Source organism: Hippocampus guttulatus, chromosome 1, assembly GCF_054856545.1.
Source record: "Hippocampus guttulatus isolate MCC_2025c chromosome 1, RoL_Hgut_1.0, whole genome shotgun sequence".
NCBI lineage: Eukaryota > Metazoa > Chordata > Actinopteri > Syngnathiformes > Syngnathidae > Hippocampus > Hippocampus guttulatus.
Window position 1 is genome coordinate 19940452 of NC_141261.1, and position 26996 is coordinate 19967447.

General features: G+C 41.3%; 3 protein-coding genes and 1 long non-coding RNA gene across 10 annotated transcripts; 3 read left to right on the top strand and 1 right to left on the bottom strand.

Moving 5' to 3' along the window:
* Positions 1-5078: 5078 nt before the first annotated feature.
* Positions 5079-10094, bottom strand: gemin8 (gem (nuclear organelle) associated protein 8). Of its 3 annotated transcripts, none has more exons than XM_086117475.1 (4): positions 9972-10094; positions 9160-9220; positions 6306-6615; positions 5079-5530 (listed from the first exon to the last, which is right to left on the bottom strand). In XM_086117475.1, exons 2-4 carry the CDS (start codon positions 9160-9162, stop codon positions 5271-5273), a joined length of 573 nt encoding a protein of 190 aa, XP_085973601.1. In that variant the 5' UTR covers positions 9163-9220; positions 9972-10094; the 3' UTR covers positions 5079-5270. The 3 variants fall into 3 exon arrangements, with proteins under 3 accessions (XP_085973601.1, XP_085973593.1, XP_085973582.1); XM_086117467.1 differs by having other exon boundaries at positions 9914-9972; XM_086117456.1 differs by lacking the exon at positions 9972-10094 and adding an exon at positions 9350-9494.
* On the top strand, positions 6610-7819 carry LOC147210865 (uncharacterized). The gene is made up of 2 exons (XR_015101588.1): positions 6610-7172; positions 7314-7819. It is a non-coding gene; the product is annotated as an uncharacterized LOC147210865 (long non-coding RNA).
* On the top strand, positions 9097-15359 carry LOC147210866 (nectin-3-like). Of its 3 annotated transcripts, XM_086117435.1 has the most exons (7): positions 9097-9415; positions 9941-9984; positions 10070-10159; positions 10827-11078; positions 11157-11498; positions 13863-13974; positions 14664-15359. In XM_086117435.1, the coding sequence occupies exons 2-7, from the start codon at positions 9945-9947 to the stop codon at positions 14689-14691; spliced, it is 864 nt and encodes a 287-aa protein (XP_085973561.1). In that variant the 5' UTR covers positions 9097-9415; positions 9941-9944; the 3' UTR covers positions 14692-15359. The 3 variants fall into 3 exon arrangements, with proteins under 3 accessions (XP_085973561.1, XP_085973571.1, XP_085973555.1); XM_086117429.1 differs by lacking the exon at positions 9097-9415 and having other exon boundaries at positions 9565-9984; XM_086117445.1 differs by lacking the exons at positions 9097-9415; positions 14664-15359 and having other exon boundaries at positions 9561-9984; positions 13863-13978.
* A 149-nt stretch (positions 15360-15508) lies between these two features.
* Positions 15509-25953, top strand: LOC147210867 (OX-2 membrane glycoprotein-like). Of its 3 annotated transcripts, XM_086117514.1 has the most exons (6): positions 15509-15611; positions 17669-17945; positions 19489-19809; positions 21595-21921; positions 23095-23379; positions 25011-25943. In XM_086117514.1, exons 2-6 carry the CDS (start codon positions 17882-17884, stop codon positions 25109-25111), a joined length of 1098 nt encoding a protein of 365 aa, XP_085973640.1. In that variant the 5' UTR covers positions 15509-15611; positions 17669-17881; the 3' UTR covers positions 25112-25943. The 3 variants fall into 3 exon arrangements, with proteins under 3 accessions (XP_085973640.1, XP_085973621.1, XP_085973631.1); XM_086117495.1 differs by having other exon boundaries at positions 23095-25953; XM_086117505.1 differs by having other exon boundaries at positions 17683-17945; positions 23095-25953.
* Positions 25954-26996: the final 1043 nt, after the last annotated feature.

The following is a 26996-nucleotide window of genomic DNA, read 5'->3' on the forward strand; positions in this document are numbered from 1 at the left end:
TGTGTGTGTGTGTGTGTGTGTGTGTATTTGTTCAGTGGTATATGTGTGTACATCGCGATCAGGGCTTTTAATCTGCCGTGTTGGTGATGACCCAGTTTCGCCCCCTCCCACTCACACACTCATCTTTTAGTCGCCAAGGAGACGTTTCACTCTCATCCCTGACTAGGATAATCCATCCCCAACACACACAATCTAAAGATGCCATTGTTTATTTGGAAAGGTGCTGTTGTGAAGGACCAGTTGAAGACCGGCGTGTAAATTGAAGCAAACTCGTCCATGATGATACAATCATGCACTGTCATAATTTGTGCACTTGCCGGCATTACTGCAAATTCGAAATAGCAATTGCAATGTCTCTCTTCTTTTATTGACGATACCTGACTTCCGTCGGCGTGGTGACCTTAAACTACTCACACTTACCCACGTTCACATACACACAGTCACACACATCCCACTCGCTGGACCAATTTCTCCATCTCGCAATTTATCTGACGAGCCATTAATCCCACTGGCCCAGATTTGCTCTGCAGTCTGCTCCACATGTTGTTATGCTGTCATCCCACGCACAATCCATCCATGACACACACACACACACACACAGGTGCGCGCGCGCGTACGCATGCACGCACGCACGCATGCTTGCACCGTTGCTTATGTCATATGAGGCAGGGTTTGTGCACATGTGACCTACTGTACCTCCCACACAAACGTGCTCATGTGTTTCAATTTATTAACTATTTCACTGCCAATGAGATTTATGTCCTTTGAGAATCCGTTGTGAGATGGAACGTCATCAACTTCAGGCCAATCGATGCGTCTCCCTTCATTTGCATTAAAATCTGAGTGGTCAAAGCAGAAATAGAGCCAGTGGGGTCCGTGCATGACATTGGCACGCGCAAAGTGCGTTGATACAGATAACCTGCAAACTCACCCATTGAGAATGATGGAGGCGGCCGTGGGCCTCCTTCAACATAATCGCTCTTCTCTAATATACTGTAGCTCTTATTAAGCAAAATCGTGCATGACTCCTTTTTGTGCCAATACCACCTTAGATTTGAGAATTTTGTGTTAAACTGGGCAACAGTGTGTCATCCACGTTCATATTTGTTTGCCTGCCTGCGTGGGCTCTCCGATCCACAACTCCTTGCATGTGACTGCACGTGATCTGACGCCCGCCTCTGAGTTTAGAGCTTTGCTAAATCGCCATGGCAACAGGTACTCTCGACGACCACTAATTCCGACATGGCAGAGTAGCCGTCGGGCTGAGCTTAAATTTGCTCGCATGCAAGACAAAAAAAAATAATAATAATAAAAGACGAGCGACCTACGCAACTGGCAAGTATTGAGGTTGCAGGGTAGCTGTATGGAAAACAGTGGTGCATAGCACCACTCTTTCCAAATTTTCCACAAAATGCACTTGCATCTTAGATTGGCTCAGAATTTAGACCCAGTAACGTAAATTCAAAGAGCCTATTCTTAACATGTGTTACATGTTTGAAGACAATTTCTGAAAACTGAGTGAGAACTATGTAGTAGTGAACAATTGTGTGAAAAAACCTTGCGATGACCTAGTGCAATACAGCATATTCAGCCACAAACGGCTTTAAGCGGATATATTTTTATGGCTCGAACATGTATTGTTTTTTTAAACATTCAAATTTGGCAGGGTGGCTGTGTGTCAAATTTACATCACATATTTATTTTTACTTTACACAGACTTTAAAAGGCAACATTTTGATTCCAGTTTCAGTTTATTATTCCTGCTCAGTGCCTGTCGGGTTCAGCATACGTTTTACAGCTTCAGTGCGGCATTGCCATTCCTCAAGAGAGGATGCAGTATAGGTACGTGCTGCCAAGAGCACAAAGGGTGAATTCACAAAGGTTGGTCAAAAGGAATGAGAATGGATAGAATGAGAGTAATGCAAGAAAGGGTTAGAATGGTAACAGGGATAGTGTGAAAATAGAATTTAGCTGAACAAACGGGTCAAATGATGAACTGCAAAAAAAATTGAAGGTCCTCCTGGAGGAGAAGGCCCATTGCAAAAGAAAATCCTGTTGGCTAATTCTTGGCTAACTTCCAGGCCACCCTTCACTTTTGAAGGCCGCAAACAGTCTGGTTAAATTCTTAAAACCAGATGTTATCAAAGTCAGACAAAGACAGAGCTTGTGCTTTTCTAGGCTGAAGCGAAATATGTCCTCACGCAACAATAAAAATTATGCTGTGTGCTTTAAGCTCACACAGCTCGTCTAATCCACAGCCAAGCAAGCAGATTCACTGGAAACCCAATCAACATCGAGTCTCACACAAGGAGCTGTGGCTGTGGTGCGTGCAAACACGGCATCTTCTTGTTGTATGGCGAGTGCATGGGCCAAAATGTCAAAATATTCACAGAATCAATGTCACACTGAAAGAGTTGGAAGGCAGCGATTGTATGGAATTGAAATAATAATTCTTCTTTTCAGAGCTTGTGGCTCTCATAATTTTGATTGCTTTAAAGTCCTGGCTAGTGGTATGTGACAAATTGTGCAATCTAGTTCACGAAGAGAGCGTAATTGTGCGCATGCGTGCTCAGTGATGAACAAAGTTTGACCATCATATTTTCCAAACAGCGATTATAAAGAAAATAAACATACAGGTTTATTGAAACGGTGAGTGAAAGCGAGCAGACTGAGTGGGGTTTCTTTTCCTTTAATCCTTTAAACTGATTAACAGAGATGCACAATAGTCAAGCAAGGCGCATTACGTACAACGTGCACACATGCGCAAAGCTTCCAACAGCCAACGCAAAGTGACAAAGTGTAACGCAGCGCGCGCGTGCACACACACACACACACACACACACACAAAGTGAGAGAGTATAGTCTGAAAATGATCTGATTTCTTGCGCATTTACTTTTTTTAAGACTCACAATTTTTTTTCACTTTCCCATTTTCCTTCTACGCACATCCAAAGGTTCTGAAAAATGTGGCATGAAAATAAACATAAAATTGAAGACCGCCGGTTGTGTGATGCGGATGCGGATGCGGATGTGGGTGTGGGTGGAGGTAACGTAATCTATTGGACGACAAGTTTTGGAAAGTGGGGCAGCTGGCCGGTTTGCCCATTCGGGAATATAGGCAAATGGTAAGAGCCATGGCCTCCAGGGGGCGCCAAATATTTTGGGGAAAACAATCACCTACAATTGTGTTAAAAGTGGAGTAGTATTACTATTCTTTCTATGAATGGAAAAGCTAACAGATTCAACTTTAAAGCGACAAAAAAAAAATCATATTATTCCAAATGATGTCGCACTAGTAGTTGTAATGCTTTCATAATCAGTAAGGTTTTTTTGTCAGTAAAATTGCTATTTTTTATTGCGTTACAGTTCAGATAGTCTAAAAGGGTTATTGGCTGTGCATCAGTGTTAAATAAACATAATTATTAATATAGGTTTTTTTATATAACATTTTGCAACCACACATGCCACTTTAAACTGCAGTTTATTGTTTCTTTGAATCTGCTTATCAACTTTTTCTCCTGAAACAATTGGAAATGGTGTTTATTCATTCCAGCCCCACCACCACCAAAAGGCATTTTTTAAAATAAGGAAAAATAGCATTCTCTGATATTCTGCTTAAAAAAACACAGAATACTAACAACAATTAAATAGGATGTTAATAATTAAACTTTCACAATTAAATGCTGCAATTCAATTTATTGTGCAGCTCATTTTAGTGTGCCCGCTTTGGCCACTGGGAGGAAGTGTAATACAGTTTTTCCAGACACAAAAGAATACTGTAGTACTTTTTCTTCCGTAAGATGCTGCATTATTAGCCATTTTTCACGGAGGATAAATAATATATTCTAGTACGTATCATGACATTATCTGTTCAAGTGTTACTCCAACATTTGCGATCAAATATCCGTTGCTTAAAGGATTTGAAACCCTTGACGGTTGATGCTAACTGTTAGCATCTGAGTGGCATTTTCTATGCTATATTACCATTATGCTAGCGGGCCTTTCTTAAGACAGCATTGTTTTGAATCACCAACGTTTTAAATTAGGTTTCAGAGGGAACTTCAAATGGGAGTGGCATCAAACAGCTTGAAGCCTCTTTTCTTTTTTTGATGATTTGTTAAATTGAGCTCATTGCTACTGTACAGTGCTTGTCTCTCAAGTTTGTGCTCGCAAATCAAAGCAAAAATTCGTCTTAAGGATGTTTCCTTTCTTGAAAAACTTTTAAGTCTGGTCATTTGAATCTTAAGGCTCTACTACAAATGTAAAATTAACTTAAGTACAGCAATGGAGTATTTGTACTTTGTTACATCCCATCCTTTATTCACTACATCTGCTTTCTTTATCTCATATCCTGTTCAGGGTCAGAGATGCTGGAGCTGACTTCGGTAAGTGATGTTAACCTAAATTGCCAATAGTATTTTTTTTATATTTTCGAAAAGGTGTCTTATTTCAATATATTGCTGCATGTGTTGATATTGTTTTCATTTTTGTAATTACAAAATACAATTTGCAAACAATTTTTTAAGCTGTCATCAAAATTACATTCTGTCACCTTAAAAAATATAGCAGCATTTTGTGCATCAACCACTCATCTTAGCTATTTCTATAGTCAGGACTCCCAAATATATAGATACTGTCAGTGGGGAGCAAACTATATACAGTGATGGAAAGTGATGCGGTGATGACTTATAATACACCCAATACGTACAGTCGATGAAACTGCATATTTGGTACTGAATTATCAGGCCACAATTTGGCCATATTCTCTCCAGTGATTCTGAGGGATGACAAATTCGGACAAACATTCATACCTGCCCAATGTCTCTTAACTACTGTATGTTCCATGCTGTATATCATCCATCCATTATCCATATTGCTTATCTCACAGCCAATTGGACTAAAGCAAATAACATTTGCTCTGGGCACTTCTACTAATAAAAAGCCCAATTTCTGCAGTGCTTTTCTTAATTATTCAGAGACTGTTTTGGTTCCTTCATGGTGTATTTTAGGTGGCACTTGAGTTAGACCTCCAGTTGGATAACATTACAAAAGTCGCAAAATGAACGAACGATCACAAATTTGTATCCAAACAGGACTTTATTGGAAAGTTTTGAAGCAAAGCAAAGCAGTTTTGACTAAAAGCTGCAACGTTTTCAAACGTGGACTATTGCTGATCTTGAAATGGGAAGTGTCCCAACTTCATTTTTGAGAAACTCCAGTTGTTCCACTTTTAATATATCAAATAAATAAAAGCCTCCAAAGACTGAATGCTAAAGTTTGAGGGGGATGACGGGCCAGTACTTGGGTTGCTTCAGGTCACAGTTTCTGTCAAAAGTGAGCTGCATCGCCGTCTCCATGGCCAAGATCTTGGCTGCATCCTCACCATACAGCTTCTTCATCTCGGCCCCACGCCTCTCACCTGGCCGCTCAGAGGGCGGGGCCACGCTGGCTTGCCGTGAGGTGTCACGCAGGTCCTGATCGGCTGGGACGTAGCTGTCCTGTTGCTCGGCATCTAGTTGTTGCTGCCTCCCTGTGGAAACAGCAGGATGAATACGGTGAAATGATGTTTGCTGCACGGGTTATGTTCCAGATCTGCCGACGATTGGTGAAAGACATTTTGTTCCACACTCACTTCTTCAATTATTTTTTCAAGGGTTATCTTCTCAAGCAATAAATTAATCTGTATTAAAATCAAGAAGATCTGATTTCATGTACATAAATACATCCATTCATTATCCGAATCGCTCAACCTCACGAGGGTCGCGGGCGTGCACGAGCCTATCACAATATGTGCTTTTCCTTTTTGATAAATACATTTTTCAATGCATGTATGAAAGATCCACTATCCTAAATCAACAACAAAAGGGTTGAAGGAAACTACAAAATAACCACTTAATGTATTTTTTTGCAGTATAAAGCACAAACCTGCTTAACAAGAAATAAGCCCAAAAACTAATTTTATCCGTTTTTCCCCCCAGAAAAATCCACTCAAATTTTTAATATTATTGAGATACTATATTTTTCCTGCATATTATTCCAAATCCACAAAAAACTGATTGGGCCTACCCATGTTGTAAGACTTAAGTTTGTTTGCCATCTAGTAGTAATTTAAGTAGAACTCAGTTTTACAGCTGGAAAGGATCAATTCCATTCTAATACATTTCAATAGGAAATATTACCTCAATTTATGAACGTCTCAAGTTACAAACGAGCTCAACGAACCAATGAAATTTGTAACTTGAGGTCCCACTGTACAGTGTAAACACAAATCTGTGAATTGTTATTCAGATTAGACATCCACTTACTTAATTCCTCTCGATGTTTCTCTGTCTGGGCAAAATACTGCCGAAGCTCCTCGCTAATTTCCATGTTACTGACATCGCATTCGATCTCAGTGTCCGAGCTACTCTCCCCTTCTTCTCTGTCACTTTCCCATGCATGCCAGTCTGCGTAGCGCTCTTTCTGGCGGTGGTAGATGGGGCCGTAAGCAGCCTCTAAGGCCTTCTGGTAGGCTCGCTTGTGCCTCTGGTGCCAGGCCATCGCCTGCTGGTAGTGCTGCCAGTATCGACTGTACACAGGGCTGGAAAACCAGGACATTTGAGCGCTCGCGTCCTCCTGCCAAGGAGAAGAAATGTGAGGTCAGCACCACGCACAAGTTGACCAGCGTTTGCGAGCCTACAGAGGCAGGAGGTAACAACGTATAAATACGTTGTAACTGAAGTGGATTTTGCAGGTATATGAACTTGACTTCAGTACTTATGTAGTCCCTACATTTGAAAATTGATATCTGTACTTTCCACTCCTTATTTTGTCAAAATAGGCTTGTTACTTTTTTTAACATGCGCTAATGATGACGACGTAAAAGATGAAAATCAGGGCTGGTAAACTAATCCACTGTTTGAGATCTTGAGGAAAAGCGTAAACACACACGCACACACACACACACACACACAAAGACAACGTTTTTTCCCCCCAAGATGGCGCCAGAGTAGGCAGCCGTCGGCGAGTGCTCTTCGAGAGTCTTGCGTTTTTGTTGGGGTGTTTTTGTCTTTTGTTTTGTCACATGGTGTTGTTGTTACGTCGTGTGGACCTGATGTGGATTGTTTTCAGCATTTTTGGCCACGACATTACTCAAAGAAGAAGAAGCTGTGCTTGGTGGTTGCGCCTTCTCGGTAGGACGCGTGTACCAGCACTGATTTTGATTGGGAGGAATGTCGTCGCTATTTGACTGTCGTTGCTGGACAGCCCCGGGGCGCTTGTGTGTTTTGCGCCTGTAATGGGCAGCATTTTCACAGCCCCGCTTTGTTCAGCAGAAAGGTCGGTGCTGTTGGACAGTCTGCGGCTGGATGGATGCATGGCTTGAGGGGTCGACGATGAGAAGAAAGGAGCGTCAGCGCGAAGTGACGATTCGTATGTGAAACTGGGAGTCGCGGCTTGGAATTGAAGAGGCTATACATGGGACAGGAGATGAGAGGCAATCTCTTTTCGTTAATGGACGCGACAGCTTCTTGTTGCTTTCAAATTTAGCTTGTAGCAGACGTGTGCACATTTTCAGCATGACGTCTTTGATCCACCACTGGTGAAGAGGACACTTTGATTCGCTCCTCTTTCATCTATAACTGCTTCAAACTACAAAGTGTATGCAGGAAAAGTGGTTAAGATTGCACGACTGTCTGTGTCTTGTGTGTTGTGTTGTATTATCTTGTCATTTTTATGTTAACTGTTCTTTTGATGTATTGTTGACTGTTTGAGAAGGAAGAAATTTAATCTATGTTGCACATACTGCACATTTGACAATAAAGTTGTACTTGATGAAGAACATGGCTCCGAGAATGATACATATTGTGCCAGTCCCCCCCTAAAAAACAAACAAACAAACAAAAAAACCCATCACCTTCTGGCATTCAAGGTGCTTCCATCTCATTTGAAAAAATACATACAGGTAAAGAGAATTTACTTTTAAATTTAATGTAGCATTTTTTGTCAATAAGTTCTTAACTTTGGCTTAGCTGTAGGGACACATTTTAAAAGCATAAAGACAAAGCGAACGCTACCTTGCGCGTTACAATACAACTGACATCCAGCAAACATTGACAGCAAACATTGTACTGAAATCCATTTCAGTGTGTACCTTTTTACTTGTACAAGTGAGGGAAATGAATCAGTACTTCAAATTTTTCTTTTTGTCTGCATTTCTTCTTACAAGGTGAGTGCTTTTTGCAGTCTCTGCCAGCCTAATTCTGCAGTTATATAATGAGCAGATTTTCATGCATTAAACTTTAATTTCAGTTTTTTTTTTATTCACTCAACTTAGTACGTGTACATGAATTACCCTCACTTAATTTTGAAAGGCTTTAATATCAAAAGAGCAGTTGAATAAGTTTTAAGATTTCTTGTGTTCGGACAAATGTTTGGGAAAAGAAAAATGCCTGCTTCAGCCTTTGTTAGAGCTGTCACCACTTCCTGGTGTGACATCCCTAAAAACAGCAGCCGATGTCCTTGTTATCTTCAGTATGCAGCGTCCAACATTTTTTTTAGCACAGTGTGGCTCTTTCAGAACCACATATGGGATGTTGTTAATATTTGTCAACTGTGGTCATGTGAAACCTTCTGAGACTTTTCGGTGATCAAGGGCTATATCAATAAATTCGACCTGACCGGTAATGGCCCCATATATTCATCATATCATATAATAGGTTTCAATGTCTATTTTATATTTAGCATCTCTATAATGTGCGCGGTGTGGTAAAATCTGACAGCTCTTGATGAAGGCTGCAGTGTCAGACAAAACTGTTAGCTAGCAAAGGGAATTTCTGTTGACGAGCCAACATTTGTCTGAACACAAGAAATCTAAAAAATGTCAACAAAGACGGCATGATGAATGCAATTGATCGCTTTATACTCGCTCTGTGGAAAAAGCGTTCTGTAAAGAAGGATGTGTTACTGATTATTTTTTCTGTCCGTTTTGCACTGCACATGTAATTATCCGGCTTGTTATGCTTGCCTCTCATTGTGTTTCACCGCAAGCAAGAGTTTGGCATTTTGGTTATTCAGCTCTTTGGGGAGTAGTCAAATTTGAGACGGTAACCATGTATTTGCTCATAAACTTCCGAATCGACGGTTATAACCCTTTCGAGAAGCCTCTGGTGCTGCACTTACCATGTGCGCTCTTCAGTGTCTAATAACATCCACTGCAAGTCAGCGAGATCTGATGGGGAGTCTGAAAATAATATGAACAAGCAGAATCCGCCAAGAGCAGGTTAGCATGCTTGCCGGTACAATACCAGAAAGACGACCAGGCGATATGTTAGCAACGGACACTAGCATTTCCAAACAAAGACGCACATACTTCTTTTGAACTCCAAATAACACGCCGACTTTCGCCTGATGTCTTGGATCATACAAAATGCAGAAGGTACGTTTTTGCTGAAGAACTCATATTTCACAATCTGTTTTGTGTTCGACTTTTGACTCTCCGTATGACAACATTTCCCAGCAGCCTTTGCAAAGCCCCCTATGACTCATAAGCGCTACTTAGTTGTTGTTAAGTGAACATCAACATTATGGAAACGTTCGAAACGCTTTGAATTGCGGTGGTCTATCATGTCCAATGTTTTCAACTGGAACATCTGATACGAGTTGAACACGCAGAGCAAATCTGAATAGTCGTCACAGTTAAAAGCCGTATACAGTATTTATTACTTCAGAGAGGAAGTCTTCAATGCGTTAGTTTGTTGTCGTCTATGTTTGTAACACAAGATACGGTATTCCAAACGTGGTTCATTTCGAGGGAAGCTAAACAATGGACCGGTGAGAGCGGAACAGAAGCATTTGAGAGCTGAGAGACAAGTTTTGAGACATTAGTGTTACTTTTGCTTTCGTTTTGAATACTTTACTACAAAACGAAACGGACCCGAAACGGTTGCACCCTTCTCTGCAGAAAGATGTGGCGGCAGTTGTTTCTCACGTACTTGCTTCTGAAAGGTGAGTTGGCTTGCCCAAAATGGTCAAGATTTGTGCACAAGGGCAGTTTCACTGCAACTAACACCGGCGTTGCTTTGTGTTCCAGCTACCAGTCCGCATATAACCAGTTTTGGGGACACAGCAGTGGAATACGGCAAAGATGCATACTACAAGTGTGAGCTTCAGAACCAGAAGGGTATGTTACAAACGAGTCCCTTAACACAGCTGGATTCCTGTCAAGGAAGTATGTTGAAGTAATGCAGTTTGACTGAGTGATATAAGCTTTGAATTTTTGGGGAGGAGACAAGTTTAGCCTGCCTTTTTAGTTGAAGTTAGGAAAAGTCTTCGCTCCATGTAAACACATTCTTGTGCTTTTTTTTTTCCAAAATCAAGACATCTATAAATCTGTAATATCGTTTTTAATGTTGTAACAGCGATTTGAAATTATATTAAAACGTTTGGGGAACACAATTTGTGCTATATTTATGCTTTAAACTATTCATATAGGCTTTTTTTTTTAAAAACCTTTGCTGATTAGCATTGATAAACATTTGCTTTGAACTATACAGTATTTCAAAAATGTGTAGTCAAGGGTTTAGCGACAGAGAAATTTAGGCAATCACTCAAAAGGGGACAACCGAAATAAGATGCACCACAACAATCAATTGCACAGCCTGCCCAAACCTAACAGCAATGAAAATTGGCGAGGTGACCAAACCCAGCTCAGCATTCGCCACAACATTCAGTCATGTTATTGTTGAAAATGTTTTTTGGCACACTCTTTTGCTTTCGACACAGCTTCAGTCAGCTGATGTGGTTGATCTGCGAGGCGTTCCCCTAAACTCTTACTGGCCTCGCCTCAGGTGTGCACCAGATCACGTGGCAGAAGCGTCTACGGGATAATCCCGTTGAGAATCTTGGGTCCTACAGTGAGCTGTTTGGCCAGCACATCAATGAGCTGTACCAGGGAAAGGTGATTCTCAATGAGACATCTCTCAGCTCAGCGTCCCTCATCCTAAAGAATGTCACGTGGGCGGATGAGTGTTGTTACATTTGCATCTTCAACGTGTACCCAGGAGACTCCAAAAGAAAGCAGACATGCCTCACCGTGCAAGGTAAAACTAATCGTCTGAGAAGATGACTTCACATGTGAAATTCATTGTTTGACCAGTGTGACTCGCCCAATTTTGTAGGAATATCTGAGTTGAAAGCTAAGGTATACAATCCTGAAAGCGAGCTTGCGGATGGAACAGCAACAGTTGTGTTCAGCTGCTCCGCCACCGGGAAACCAGCACCAACCATCCGCTGGCGCTTCTCGCCAAATTCCACCGCTTTGCACCAGACGACGCCCACCACAGTAGCCAACCGCGACGGCACCTTCACCAGGAGTCAGAATGTCACGTTGCACTTGACCGAGAGTTGGGACGGACATGCAGAATGCGTGGTGCAGAGCGGCAGTCGGGGAGAAAGGATGAAGAGGGTCACTTTTTCCTGGGATGCTGGCCGGGAGAAGATGGTGGAAGACAGAGAGACTGGTATGCACGTTGTTAAGGCTTGGATAACCTACATGTTCAAGTGCCTGCATCCGATTAATGCCTCTATCCGTTAAAAAAAAAAAAAATTAGATAAAGACTGATGATTTACATTTCAGTGGAACCTCAGTTTTCGTCCATCCTAGTTTTCGTAAGATTCTAACTTTTTTGTTTAAATTTTGTTCCAGTTTTCGTACGCCCACTCAGTTTTCATATGAAAACGTGTGACTGAGCTATTCATTTTTTGGAATCAATGCACCATGCCACACACATGCTTGCGACTTGAGTCAGATTGCCTTTTCCTGGAGTGAGGATCATCCCGCAGGTTCGTCTGAAGCATTTTGTAAGTTGCGTAAACAGGGTTCCACTGACAGCAACCACGGTGCATGTATTTTACATCTTTTTAACACCTGAAGGTGACACAAGCCTCCCAGTATGCTCGGAAACGTTTGGGCAACATTGGCGTAACACATCCTGCAAAAAAGTATGGCCTTCAAACTGAGTAGCATGAAATTATGTTGTAGAATGTGTGATGCCGATGTTGCCGAACAGACCAGGGGAGTTGTTTTTGCATTGAATTGTTCATAGGAGCTTCTGTTGTGAAATACGCCCTGCTGTTTGTTGAACGTTTTTACACAATTTGACCGGAAGACCTTGTAACAAAATATGAGAATGGCTCCTCCCTCTCCCCTCCTCGCTATCTTCCACAAGCCATCAAGCATAGTTGATAAAGGTAAAAGTGATGTTAACTTTATTAGTCATTTGTATTTCTTTTACACTCGTAAATGGATGTAAAAATGAGTTAGTCTCTACAAAAAGTTTTGTTCCTATTTTTAGGTGGGTGCAACGGTGGTCGACTCGGCCTCACGGTACAGAAGTGGCAGGGTTTGATTCCGGCTTCGGCCTTTCTGTTTGGCGTTTGTATGTTCTCCCTCTGCCTGCGGGTGTTTTCTACGGGTACTACGGTTTCCTCCCACATTCCAAAAGCATTCATGGCAGGTTAATGGAACACTTTAAATTGTCCTGAGGGTGACTGTGAGCAGGAGTGGTTGTTTGTCTCTGTGCACTGCGATTGGCTGGCGACCTGTTCAGGGTGTACCCCTCATACTCTCCGATGACTGCTGGGTTAGGCTCCAGCATGCCCGAGACCTTCGTGGGGATAAGCATATTCGAAAATAGAGGGACGGATGGATGGATGAGTGTCCGGAATGGGTTAGTTGGATTTACATTATTTTCAATGGGGAAATAATGCCTCTGGTTCGGTTTTAGTATGACTTCCTGGAGTGGTTTCATCACGAAAAGCCAGGTTACACTTGACAATTATTTCTAATGACACAAAAGTGACACCATCATGCTTACACATTGCTGGTGACATGAAACCATCGACATGCGCCGACACCCAAATTGCACCCTAACCACTGCAAATTACTGTACATTACATCAATGCTAGGCAGTGACAACACGGAGGCAAATACGAAACAATCCATCTCCATTAGTAGGGCTGTGCTAACCTTTCCTCTCTCAATGAATGTTTTGAGGGTAACTTCTGCATTACTCTACTTGCCGCCATCAGTAATATATTTGCTTATTTAATGATCGGCACCGATCATGCACCATATTGCTTTCACTGAAGTTCAAAATTACAGCCAATATGCACAGGTTGTGTGATTGTTGTATTTTCATGATGTAAGGTTGGCATTTACAGTGTATATCTAATCTGTCAGTTTCTACTTATCAGTCAGTGGATTTCAATTCCTGAAACTATTTACTCCATCATCACGCATACCCGCAATGATCCAATGCCAGTAATTGGGATCATAATGAAAGTGCAACTCTGAGCCAGTTTCACTTTCACATTGCTGAGCTGTTGACAAATAGTCAATGTCAAACATGATAACAGTCAGTGGATTGAAGTTTGAGCATTGACCTCACATAATACACTTGAACTCATCTACTGTCAGCCCTCTGAGTTAAAGTGAAATAATTTTAATCTTGCTTGTCTGACTCCTGGTCTACATGAAATAGGCCCAACAACAAAAGGCGGTACTGTATGTGTATATGCACTCCCTAACGAAATTAATAGAAGAGAGAAGCCAATATTTTTTTTTTCTGTCAACTGAAACTGAAATACTTTGACATCAGAAGATGAATAAGAAGTTCCCCCCACCCCCAGGTATTTACATCTGAATAGTATTAAATGTATGTTATGATACTTACTATTTTTTTCAACAGCTTAATATTCCTTTTTCTTCATCTTCGGTCTATGTACTTAGTCTTCATGTCTTGCAATAGAATGTGCTGTGGTCAACGCTAATATGAACACCGCTTGAAGTGTGTTTTTTTTGTTTGTTTGTATTTTTAAACCAGGTAGAGGAGTGTCTAAACCCGGACAGACTCTTTTGGTCATTGTGGTTGCTGTTGTTGCTGCTGCTGCTGGAGTGGGCCTCATAGTAATCATCATTGTAAGAGCACGGAAGAGGTGAGTTATAGCAGTTTTCTCAGAAATAGTATGTGAATATTGTAATATGACGTTGTTTAGCTGAAACCTGATTAATACTAAGATCTTTCACCACTATTGCGTTTCTGTCTTTACTCTGACGTTTGATCTTCGAGCAGCTAAGTACAGTATTGTATTACATTCAAGGGTAAACAAAACAGATTTCTTCTTCAAATGGTACTAATTGATGTAACAGCAGTTACCAGGCGCAGTTGCAACCTGCTGTGAGCTAGCTAGCTATACCGGTAATTATATCCCGAAACAGCATCTTGCCTTCGAATAGTACTGTGGTGTGGCAGCTTTAGAGTGCCTCGTTGTCATAGCATGCAAAGGCCCTGTGATGACTCTGTCAGATATATTCCAGCAACCATAGGCTATAATCACATATATTTTGACAGCGCAAACACAGATTTTTAGGCAAAGTAAAGATGCTACATGTAGCGCTATTTGTTTGACAGACGACAAGTGAATGGGGCGTGCTCACAGCATTCTAGAGCAAAGAGAAGAGCTTAATTTGTAGGGGTTGTTGACAACACAGCTTTGTGGTTCGTCACATTTGGAAGACATTTATATTTTCACTTTGCAGGGACTTTTCAGTGTAATTAAAAAAGAGAACATCCTGACTAACTTGTATTAGTAAAGTTCCTTGTTTTGTTTCCGCTTCCTCTCAGGCACAATATTTTCAGACGAACTGTTTAGTTTGTCATCTCAACCATGACCCCTGGCAACATGTAGCGACTACGGGACGTGCTGTATGTATTGAAGGCGATTGGCGGAAGTGCCCCAACTTTGCACCTAATTTAAACCTACCGGCCTTATTTTCCTTTTTCCACAGATTCATGTTTGATTTTTGAAGGAATTCCTGCGTGTTGTTTTTCTTTTGCAGGAAGGAAATAGAAATCTTCAGGCTTTTGAGGTTTTTTCATTAGTCTTTGAGATGGAAGGGGAGGTACTTGAGGCGTTATGATCTCCGTCAGGAGCTATAAGCTCGAAAGTGTCCTTTTTGTGCCCTCTAGTGGGGCTTTTCAGTTGCACTTTACAGAAGTTGGAGCGTGATAGCACATGCAGGTTATTTGCGCACAGATCGAATGTTTATAATTATATGGCAATGATTTTGCTTATTTGCACTTTTGAACCTCTGTAAATAATTTTGTGTACACTGAACATTATTTATATGATATGATTATTTATATTAACAGTTCCTCTTCACCGTCGCACTGATTTTATGCTGTTAATGGTATATTTTTTCCCCTGCAAATTCAATGCAATTCCTTATTTGGCTGTGATCCTATTTTTTTCTGTCACTTGTTCAATTAAAACATGTTGACAATTCTTTGAGTCAAGATAAAACGTGTTGATGCATCCGACTTGTGTTTGAATAAGTGAAAGAACCAGCCCTACTTGAGTACGGTTGACTGCAAGAACAGAAAATGGCCACTGGGGCTCACACTTTTCCTCGTTTGAATCAAGCGCTGTCGGACGCTTTGGGTATCCTTCATCACTCTTTACTCGCGACTCCATGGAAGCAGTCATGGCGTTTCCTACTCCACATTCAGATCACCAATGATGCAAGGCACACATGTTACCGAGATTCACTAATATCAGCAGTCTGACCTTGGGTGAGTTTTATTAGCACTTTATGTCTCAATTTCTGTGTCTGAGGGTTTATCCACAGCTTTTTAAGGAAAACTCGGGCTACCAACAAATGTTCACTGACAGTCTTTACCCAGTCATGTATTTTTTTTCCCACTTTTGGAGAGTTTACATTTACTCTGGTAGCAAACTGTGTCACAGAGAGCTCAGCCCAACCAAAATTAGATTTTTGGAGGCTCTACAAAATGTTCTAATAATGTTGATCATTTGTATACCTACTATACATTCGGTGTGTGCTGATCTGGTGGGATTCCATTGCCAGCCTGCCATGTATGCCAGATGTATAGTTTTATTTTCTTCATCTTTGATGGCCTTTTATCGAATTTGCAAGATACGCAGGATGGCCATTTTCAAATCTAATTGGTCCAAAACGCCTCGCAGATGAGACTACAGGATTTCTCAATGAAGGTCAAGAGTGAAGTAAACTTGGCCAATCATCTTTAGAGTAATGCTAAAACTATTTCAAGCATCATTTCGGCTGGTTTTTTTTTTTGTTTTTCAGTTTTTTTTTTTACATAACCCACCCAGATTCATCGTTTTTTTTTTGTTGTTTTTTACATAACCCACCCATATTCATAGTTAAACCCATAGCAACGAACAACAAAAATGCTCTTGTTCGACAATCTCCATGCCAGTGACGTCATTTACAGAATGCCGAGTGCCAGCCCGCCATTTACTGCATTGTTGGTTGCTCCGTTAACTTGATTGCTCCGTTAACTGCTCTTTGCCATTTTTACTGAGTTATTTTGCGAAATGCCTGGGTGCAGTTCACATTCAGGCAAACAGTTGTTTGAGTGGCCAAAAGAAAAGCATAGGACGTATAAATGGAGCGGAAAATTGGATCGATACAGTTTAATTCTAGCAATGCGGATGAATTTCAAGCCTGTGTCGACAAGCATTCTTGTTACAAGCACTTAAAAGACCCGTTTTCTCTACCGGATTTGCAAGAAAAAAAGGTAAGTGTGATAATAACTTAAAAGTAATTCCAAGTGTACTCTGCATTTGTTTTAAAATGTCATTTTGCTTCAAAGAGACATAAAAATATGCTAGATGTGTAGTGCAAGAGCAATAAAGTGCAACCACCTATAAAATCACTTGGGCAGGGGCGGTTCTGGATCAATTTCACTGAGGGGGCCGGGCTGGGGCCAGGGGTTTTGATGGGGGGGCACATTCAACCCAGGGCTAAAAAGACAGATTCGAAATCTTATTTGACTTTTTATTTCTTCAGACTTGGGTGTCTTGAAAGGTGCTTATAAATAAAATGTATTATTATTATTATTAGGAGGGCTAAAATGTCTGCAAGCGTAACAATACGTCTGTTGAGAATATTCAAGCCAGGGGATGATATGGTACCAGCCTGCCGGGGACAAAAATTGCAAATACACTGAAGCTGATGTTTTACATGCATATAATTATCCAAATTTTAAAAGGCAATGTCTTATATATTGATCCTGTTAAATAAAAATTAAAATAAAAAGGGAGACTAAAAAAGTTACACACACACGCACACACAAACACGCGCATACACACACAGACACACACACACAGACACGCACACACACACACGCAAATAGCACTCGTGTCGTGGTAATTTCCTTCTCTGCGGACTGCTTCTCATTTTCCCGCTCATTTTTTAATGGCGCAGCGCACTAAAGGGTCCGACTAGAATGTTAAATCACGCGCTTTCGTTCCACCTTTCGCGTCGGCGACTCGGCACGACTGCGTAATCTGCGCTCGGAGGGGGGGCCACAGGGGGGGCCAGAATCGGTGCTACAGGGGCACTGGCCCCCGTTGCCCCCCCCCCCCCCCAGAACCGCCACTGCACTTGGGTATGAACGATTTAGACAAAAATGCTTCGTTCAATAGATATTCAAACAAATAATGCTCAGTGAACACAGGCACCTGGTCCGAGGTGACAAAAATTGTTTCAAATAGTGTTGATTTTTTCATTCTCAATGCTTTGGAGAAAGCTTTAGAAAAAAATTCAAAATGAGCGAATTTTACATTATTTTGTTTATTCCAGCCCTTTGTTGACAGGCAATTGCGCTGGTGCGAGGAGAGGGAACTGCTCCGAGTGGCAGGGCTCCACTCTGGTGTTGAGCTGCCTGATATCTTATGGGCCGGCTCTATGTTGAAGTGAATGAGTGAGAGCTGCACTCTGATGGCTGTAATGCGATGAATATCAGCTGGTGCGGTGGAAAACATTTTGGAGTTGGTGAGCTTCCTGCAATTAGACATGTTTGGACTTTCCCTGCGTCTAACTCTGCTACTCTGGATCGGAGGAACAACCAGCACACAAGGTTAGTTACATACAACAACATTACTCGCTAGTACTGAGAGATGTTTTGAGAAGACACTGCACATCCTAGTAATTCCTCTGCGAATGTGGCCCCTCACGCTGAGAGATGTAATCCCAGGACATCATACTTGGTAGTTCAGTTTTTACGTTTAAAAAAGTGAAAAACGATTTTTAAAACCATTTTCCTCACATTAAAAAAAAAAGATTTAAAACAGATATCAAACCAAATTCTCCCATAGAAATAAAGGAACTCAATTGCACCATGATTAGGCTAAATTGATTGAATTGCATTTTCTTTCGATGCAATATTTTTAAAATCCCTTTACCATCATACAGTTTTGAAAATAAGGTAACAACATGGTAGAAAACAAAACAAAACCTTTTTAAAATGTCGATTGGCAAAGACATGATGATAATGTGAGTCGAGTGAAGTTGGTTAAAACAGTATAGCCCATAATCACAGCAGTCTCAAAGGGTTTGAAACCACCCATGCAGACAAGGAAAAAGGAAAAAAAAAACAGGGGTGAGGGAATCTCCCTCCCAGATAACAGAGCTGAAAACTATGCCAAATGGGCAACATATACCCTATTATATGATGCTCTACATTGCTTGTCAAAACTGCATAAGAGTGAGTTCCACGAACTGAAGTGCTGCAGGTAGACACCTCCAGAGAAATGGTTCTTAGGACCTGTCGTAAAAGATGAGAAGCATTGCAAAACCAACACTAATAAATACTTAAGTTAAGAAACTGAGATTCTTGTGGTGATTTATATAACGTTAGAGGTACTTCTTTCTGGGAAATTATGATAGAATTCTGAATTGGAACAACTTCACGGAGGCTGGACTTTATATTGAGCCAGGGCACATGTACAGTACCTGTATTAGAACAATTTCACTGCTAAACGTGAAAAGTATATGTTTTAAAATACTGTATTGATCGTCTCATCTGAATTTACTCACAAATGTCCTGTCAAATCTTAGCCTATTTAGCTTATGAAACTATTTTTACTCATCCACAACGTCACCTGACAGATACAATATTAAAGTTGCAAGCTCCATTTTACTCAATCTTGAAATCATCAAACTGACATTTCCCTAATGTGGGAGATAATAAGGAGAAAATATTTTCAAATTAGAATCACATGTCTGTTACGTGCATGACAAGTGGGCTCTTGATTAATTTCCCTCTCAACCTCCTAAAAACGTTTTTGGGGGTGGGGGGGGGGATTCTCCGAGGGTTTTTTTAATCTGTTAATTTTGCAAATTTTGCAAAAGTGCATTTTTCCTGGGAAATGTGCTTGCAAAATTGGTTTTCTGGGATGTCAAAGCTCTCAAAACTGTAAGCCATTCATCAGAAGAAGTATTCAAAGAGTTAAAAGAAGAAGGTGTCACATACATTACTAGCTCATTCACTGGCAGCCCTCCCAGTTCACATGAATATTTGACCTGAAAAGACGTCAAAGGTGTCTTGAAAGGCGCTTATAAATAAAATGTATTATTATTATTATTATAAAGGCACTGAAAGATAATGTGTATTTTCTCAGGTGAGGTCTTATCTTCTGCCACTGTGAGTGCTGAGGCAAGCCAACCCCTTCAATTGGGCTGCAATGTTACCATGGGAACTGGCGACAGTGTCCATCAAGTGCGCTGGCTAAGAAAAAACAAGCTTCTGCTGGCGTACCAACTCAATGTGCCAATCCACATCAGCCACCAAGAGCCCAACGTGAAGCTCGCCTCTTGGCAAAAGAACTCCAGCTACATCACCATCACGAAGGTGCGGCCTGAAGACGAGGGCTGCTACCGCTGCATCTTCGATGTCTTTCCTACGGGCTCACAAGAAGGCGTCACATGTGTCAGCGTGACTGGTGAGTTCAGTCTTTAGCAGTGGTTAGGGAAGTAACAGCGTACGAATAATGAATTGTACATGTATTTGAGTAGATTATAGAGTTTCGATTTCTGTAATCTACTTGAGTCTTAATTTTTCTGACAGCTTTTTATTTTTACTCCCTACATTTGAAAACACACATCTGTGCTTTTTCCATTGTAAGAATAGGGGCATTGCTTTCGTCAACCTTCATACAGGATGACATGATGTAAAAACAAAAAAAATTACATAACGGTTTAGTCAACTGCAGTTGGCATCTTAATTGACTGAGATTTTGGGGTATTTTAAAGCAATAACAAAGGCACCACAGCAATATGGATGATCATGAACCAGTAACCATTACTGATTACAGCAAAGCATTTAAGATAAGAAAACCTTTATTAGTCTCGCAATGGAGAAATTGCCAATTCACAGCAGCAAAGTTATGAAAGGAAGAAGTAGAACAACAAAATATAGGAGCTGCTGGAAAGGCAGCCACTCTCGCGGCGCCATTTTGAAGTCAAAATAACAAAAATAACACAACACAACACATAGGGCACAGACAATCGTGCAATCTCCACCACTTTTCTGCATACACTTTGTTGTCTGAAGCAGTTCTAGATGAAAGAGGAGAGGATCAAAGTGTCCTTTCACCAGTGGATCAGAGACGTCATGCTGAAAATGTGCACACGTCTGCTACAAGCTAAGTTTTGAAAGCAAACAGGAAGCTGTAGCGTCCATTGACGAAAAGAGATGAGTTCACTTCTCCTGTCCCACGTAATCCGCTTCAAACTCCAAGCCGCGACTCCCAGTTCCAAATCCGCATCGGCGCTCCGCGCTAACGCTCCTTTCTTCCCATCTATAACTGGATAATCAAGACATGGCCTTAATTTATCAAAAGTGTTTGATGTTGTCTGCTAGAAGAATAATTGAGGAAAATGCTTGAGTCTCAGGCCTGGTAAAAAAAAAAATGCAAGGACTGCACCAACCTTAATCGGTCTGGCAAACCCATCCACCTATGCTTCAAATTGAAGGCCGCACCAACCACGAATGGTCTGATTCTTTTTGAACGCAAAACGACACTTGTTGAGATACCTTACAGAGAGGCCTCTGCCTGCCAACAAGTCGTTACGTGGAAACATTCTCATTAACTCATTCCCTCCCAAAGACGTTTTTAAGCGTCTTTTCAGACTTGATCTAGAATTGGCTGGTACTGAATGAGTTAATATATTCCATTCAGTTGTAATTAGGCAGTGGAGTTCATTCTACAGCCACTGAGGACAGTTTTATTTTTTGGGAGGGGGAGGAAAAATCATGACCCGAGTACTGGGGTTGAATCAGTACGTTTACTTTTACTAGAGTCCTTTTCTTCTGCATATTTCTACATAAGTACAGCGTGTCAGTACTTTGGCCACCTTTGATCTTTGGTCAACATTCTTGAGCAATGTCATACAAGTTGGCCTTCACTGCACTCTTTGTGCGATCACCACAAAGAAGGTTTCTTCCACTTGCAACTCCCAGAATCCCTTAACATGTGAAGATGGAACACACACACACACACACACACACACACACACACACACCAAAAGGGCTGGGTGTAAGGCCCACCCACCCAGCTCCCATCCTGCTACCAGTGAGCATGCACAGTTTGAGCGCCAGCCTCCTCTTTGTTAAACTGGCTCCTGAGCCAATATCGCTGTACTGTAAACTTTTTACTGCACATTACGGTTGCCGCAGATGTGAGCAGAAAGCATGCATTGACATGACAATATTTTTTATGTTGCAGCCAGGGTGCATCCAGATGGCAACAAGGTGGCCGTGAGCGACAAGCCTACTACCCTGTCCTGCTGGTACAGCCTGCCTGAGCGAGTGCTCCAGGTTTTGTGGAGGAAGATGGATGAGCAGGGCAGCAGCATCACCGTGGCATCCTACTCCAAAGATCACTACAACGTCGAGAAGACACTGCAGGGTCGCCTGAGCCTAAGCAAAAGCCTTGGTGACACCCAGCTGGTTTTCCATACGGTTACGATAGAAGATGAAGCGTGCTACACCTGCGAATTCCACACTTTCCCAGATGGTACCAGGAGAGGCACCACTTGCCTTTCTGTTTATGGTGAGTTTGGGCAACATTTGAACAAAGTTTAAAATCAAAACCTGATGTGTTAGGTATACATTTTGTTACTCTAAATATTTGGGAGGGAACCAAACTTTTACGATCCGCATTTAGCACTTACTGACTTTTTAAGGGAAGCACATTGTGTTGTTCGTATTTTTTGTCTTTCGGTGCTTTTGAAGTGAAGTCATGGCTTGACACTCCATTACTTCAGTGTGAGTTGTCATTTAAAAACAGCACAAAGTGCTAAAACTTTACAATGTTTGCTACGCCTTAGCAAGAAGCATTTGGGAAACTGCTTCCAACTTTGTGGGAGCACTTTGCGGAAGGCCCTGTTCTATTCCATCATTTCTGTCCCCCTATTGCACAATCAAGGTCCATAAAGGCATGTCTGATGCGGAAGGACATAGCTTGAGATAAACGAGATCAGTGATAAACAAAATCCGAGCAGACTCACTCTCCAGAATGTCGTAGAAGGTCTTTTCCTGGGAGCATGCAAGTCGTTTGTGAAAAGGACAGACCAAGTCCTTAGTTTTTACTTCCTATACATTTTAACGCCCAGTCATACAAACACTTTTGGACTGTGATGCGCATGAGCTGTAACAGCTTTGAGAAGGGAAGTTCATGCTTCAGCACCCCTTTTGTCACTCAGGAAGGGGAAGCAAGTGCATAAATAAACCTCAGCCTGCCCGGAGTTATGGCACAGCTTCAAATAAACATTTTTCGAGCAAGTGAAAAGAGGTATGGAGTGACTGACAGATTATTTATTTGATTTTTTTTCACAAACATTGACTTGAGATTTTTTTTTTCAATGGCAATACAGTGGTTAGTTGTTTTGCTTCTTTGCAGAGAGGCAATACATGTCAGCAACTGAAGTACTGTATATTGAACTGAATTTGGTGAAGTTGCTTTCTGTTAAACAGGTCATGAATATTTATGTTGAATTGCTATGGCATTTAGTGATGTACATGCTAGTTATGTTCTATTGGCGTTAGTAGTGTGTGTGTGTGGGGGGGGGGGGGGGTCCTTGGGAAAATTTCTCCCTTTTAAATGGTCCCTAGACCCTCAAATTTTGACAACCTCTGGGCCTATCTCACTGATCTGCCACAGAAAATGCGGTTTAAAATGGCGGGGTGGATGTTTTTTAAAATTCTTGCTAACTTTATCCTACAGTTTTACCCGAGGTGAAGGTGACCCACGCGACCTCATCCTCAGGTGTCACCGAGGCCAAATGCACCGCGCGATCGCGGCCCGCAGCAGAGATCACATGGAACATTGCCGGGAACAACGAGAGTCTCAACACTTCGCTTGTTTCCCTCTACTCGAAGGGTGACGGCATAACGACTGTGACGAGCACACTGCTCCTCTCGTCTGGGCAGCTCACCGAGCGGTTGATCCAGTGCGTTGTACACCACAAGGGACTGGAAAACCCACTCTCTGTGTCCCTCAACACACCCGGTGAGCTTTCTACAGACCTCGTTTTAAATTCACTTACTAGTTGCATGACTGGTTCAAGCTATTCAATTCAGTTCAATTTAGGTGTTTATTTCAAACCAATGTCCATGAATTATTTACAGTTAAAATTAAGAAAATAATAAAATCCACATATAAAGTATAATATACCTCCGCAAGAACTATACAACGTATGACGTTGTCTTATAAATGAGAATGATAAATAATATGAAAATAAATACACCATTCACTGTTCCAAGAGGATTACAGTCGCCCTAAAACCTAAAAGAACAAATAAGGTTGGATGTAAAATCTCACCGTACCTTTGAGATATGGACGTCATGATTTTCAGCGCCATGCTAGCAGTGTAGTAGTGAATGACTTAAAATGTAGCGCAGTGATAAAATTAGTTTATCAGTTACTATGCAGCAATGAGGGATGGGATTAAATCAGTCATTTTGACCAATCTGACAGGTGAAGCAGCGGCTCTTTGGATTACACAGAGGAGGCAACATGAACGACCTCAACCGGTTTACCTGTGCTCAACTGCATTGCTATATATGCCGGGAGCCCAAGGGTAACCTTGGCTCGTAGTAGAGCATAAAATTATATTAAACTAAATCAAAACAACGTTAATTGGCTTGAATGGGGGTTGCAAATGGCTGACGATAGGTTTTAGGCAAAGAGCCTCCCTTAGCAATACAACCTTGCTTGTTGACATCCTCCATGTCAAGAAAATACACAAAAAGTCTTCACTTTAACGCTCAGTCACATCGTAAAAAACAACACACCGGCAAGGAGCGAGCAAAACAAGCAGCCGTCCACCTGATTACTATGCGCTCACTTGCTTACTGGTAGCCTGAATACCTGAAACCACAACCTTCTGAAAAATAGTTGCAACATTGTCTAACATGTTGCTTATGCCTCCATATCCTGACATGTTTTAGCTGCAAAAATATGTCTGTTTAAAGTCTCCGGGGACTGGAATACTGCATGTCCCACCGGGGTGTGGCATGGCTTTCCACGCAGACAAGAGGCGCTAGACACCAGCTAGCTTGCAAGCTAACAGGTTTCTGGGGTTCCTCTCAGCAGAAAAATAGATGGCGGGGTCGTCCGCCCTTTGGTGACTTGTTTCAGAATTTAAGTAATGATCTGCAGTATCTTCATAAACACAGAAGACCGATACGTATATAATATACTGCAATTCAACACCATTTCATAACAGCTCAAATAATCATCCTGTATCATCATTTATGTGGGTGTTAAGGCAAAGGTTGTTTCACATGACAAAAAAAGACCACCATTGTTTTTTGTGAACGTATAAAATTAAAAATTAAAAAAAACAAGCCTGTCAGGTCATCGTTGTTTCAAGTCAAGTCCCAAGTTTTTAACTCCCAAGTCCAAGTCGAGTCTTGTTTTTTTATGGCACTTGTTTCCACATCAAGTGACCAATCAACACAACGGTGTCTCAAGTTGACTGAAGTCAAAGTCAAAATGACGGGCGTCCCCATCGTGGCCTTTGCTTTGAATAGTAGTTCTGGTTGTTTTCATGGGGTAGCAAAATGCGGGAAATGGTTCATTCCTCGTCCTACCGCATCTGACAACACACCATGCATGCATGTTTTTATGTGCTGCAGTGAGTCCCTTCACGGTCATCATGAGCTTGCTGTGCAGTCTGGTAGCAGTCCTGATTCTTGTCTGCTTGTGTGTGTATCTCCGCGGTAAGTTCTTCACTTAGAAAATGGCAGCAGCTCCTGGCAATAGAGGAATAGGCTGGAAAGATGTTTTGTTTGACGAGGGGGGAGAAGGTCATCTCCCAGGTTGCAAAGCTACCGGTACTTTCCACACAGTGGTGGCGTCACTTTGTCATCACCCTCATTCCTGTTCACACTTTTCTGCTCTGGAAAGTGTGACGTTTGTGTTTTGAGGCCTAGTTACCTTTTACCTTAATCGTCTGCCCCACAGTAGTTCAAATTCGACAACCTTTCAAACCGTTCACGAAAATACTTGCAATTGTAAAATCTCTTGTGATGATTTATTGTTGTTGTTTATTTAACTTCCGTAACTGTTTTTCAAGTGGAATTTTATATCATCAAGACTTTAATATATTTCCTGGGTGGGTAAATAAGTGATTCGACTGCCTCATATTGAGGCTACAATTTGCACACCGTGTGGTATTCCTTGTATCCTTCCTTGCATGATAAAGTGCTATGACATTTTTGAAACAGAACTGCTAAGGTTCACAAACCATAAGGTTGTACACTTTAGAATTTGACCAAAATTGAAGGATATACATATATTAAATTCACTGTATGATATCACTCATTCGCATCAAAGGATTATGTTTTTTGCTTGTTTTCCTAATCACAGTGGTTAACTTCTTTTCAACCTTATTGTGTGTTTTGTTGCGCTCGAATAAAAATCAGCCCCTGAATTTCTTAGTCTCTGCCTTTTCTTGTCCAAATGCCCTCCTTCGTTCCTCCTGAACAGAATAACAAGGGGTGATTGTTTACAGCGCGCACACGAAAGTAAATTTCTCCTCTGTTGGGGGAGGAAGACCGTCGGGAGGAGGTTGCAGTTGGAAGTCGGGCCATGACAAAAATAACTCCCTCTCTCCCTCACATAGAACAGCGCATACACCCAAACTTACAGTAAAACACCAGGCTTTTACTGTCTACTGTTGTTTTTCAGAAAAACAGCCCTGTGAAAACCTGAGGTTTTGTCTTGTGAATTGTTCTCCCTATATCTGGAATTTTATTGGTGATGAAAGGGGAACCATAACCACATGAATGGGTTTTTAGTGGCACCTCTCTGTGCCAGCAGGATGTGCAGGGGAGGGACCACATCCTGCCCAACAAATACACCACGTCAATAAAAAGGGCACAATGGAGGAATGTCAATTGGTTGTACAACTACTCCATCTATCTATCTATCCATCTCTCTATCATTAAAAAAATAGTTCTTATTAGTTTTAGTATTAGTTTTTTGAAAAGGCAGTATAAGGAGTATTTGTCAAGTGCCAGATATATTTTTAAAAGAGGTCACGATAAAGGGTTGAATAATAAACTACAATTCCCCCAAAAAACGTTTGACCTTTCTCCCTTCCGCCGTATGGCCGTACTGTAAAACCGAAATAAAAACACATACAATCAACACTGAAAGTTCATGTATGAAATTAATTGACAAAGACAGAAATAAAGGACATTTTTGCTACCAATATAGTTTATACAATGTAGTTTCAGTTGGTTACAATATATATATATATATTTTTTTTTTAAAGCACTCTTGTTTTTTGAAATGTTGCTAACAAAAATGTTCCCTTCAAGTTTTGCTTTAGTTATTTTGTTCATCTTTGTTAACTATAATAACCTTGGTCGGCACGCACCTGCCACCATTGAAAGTCTGTCTGATCAAACATAAAGTTCAGATGTTCTAGTCATCTTTTCCTGACTTGATTTATTGTATTTTTTCTTTCTAGCAGAAGCCTGAAGGTTTTGTGCGAACACAGAGCACTATTTTAGAAGTGGTCAGTGTTTCCTTCACCTTGGTCTCAATTCCAGCTAATGACGACCAGGCCCCAAGTATGATGCTGCTACCACAATGCTTCACCGTAGGTGTGGTAT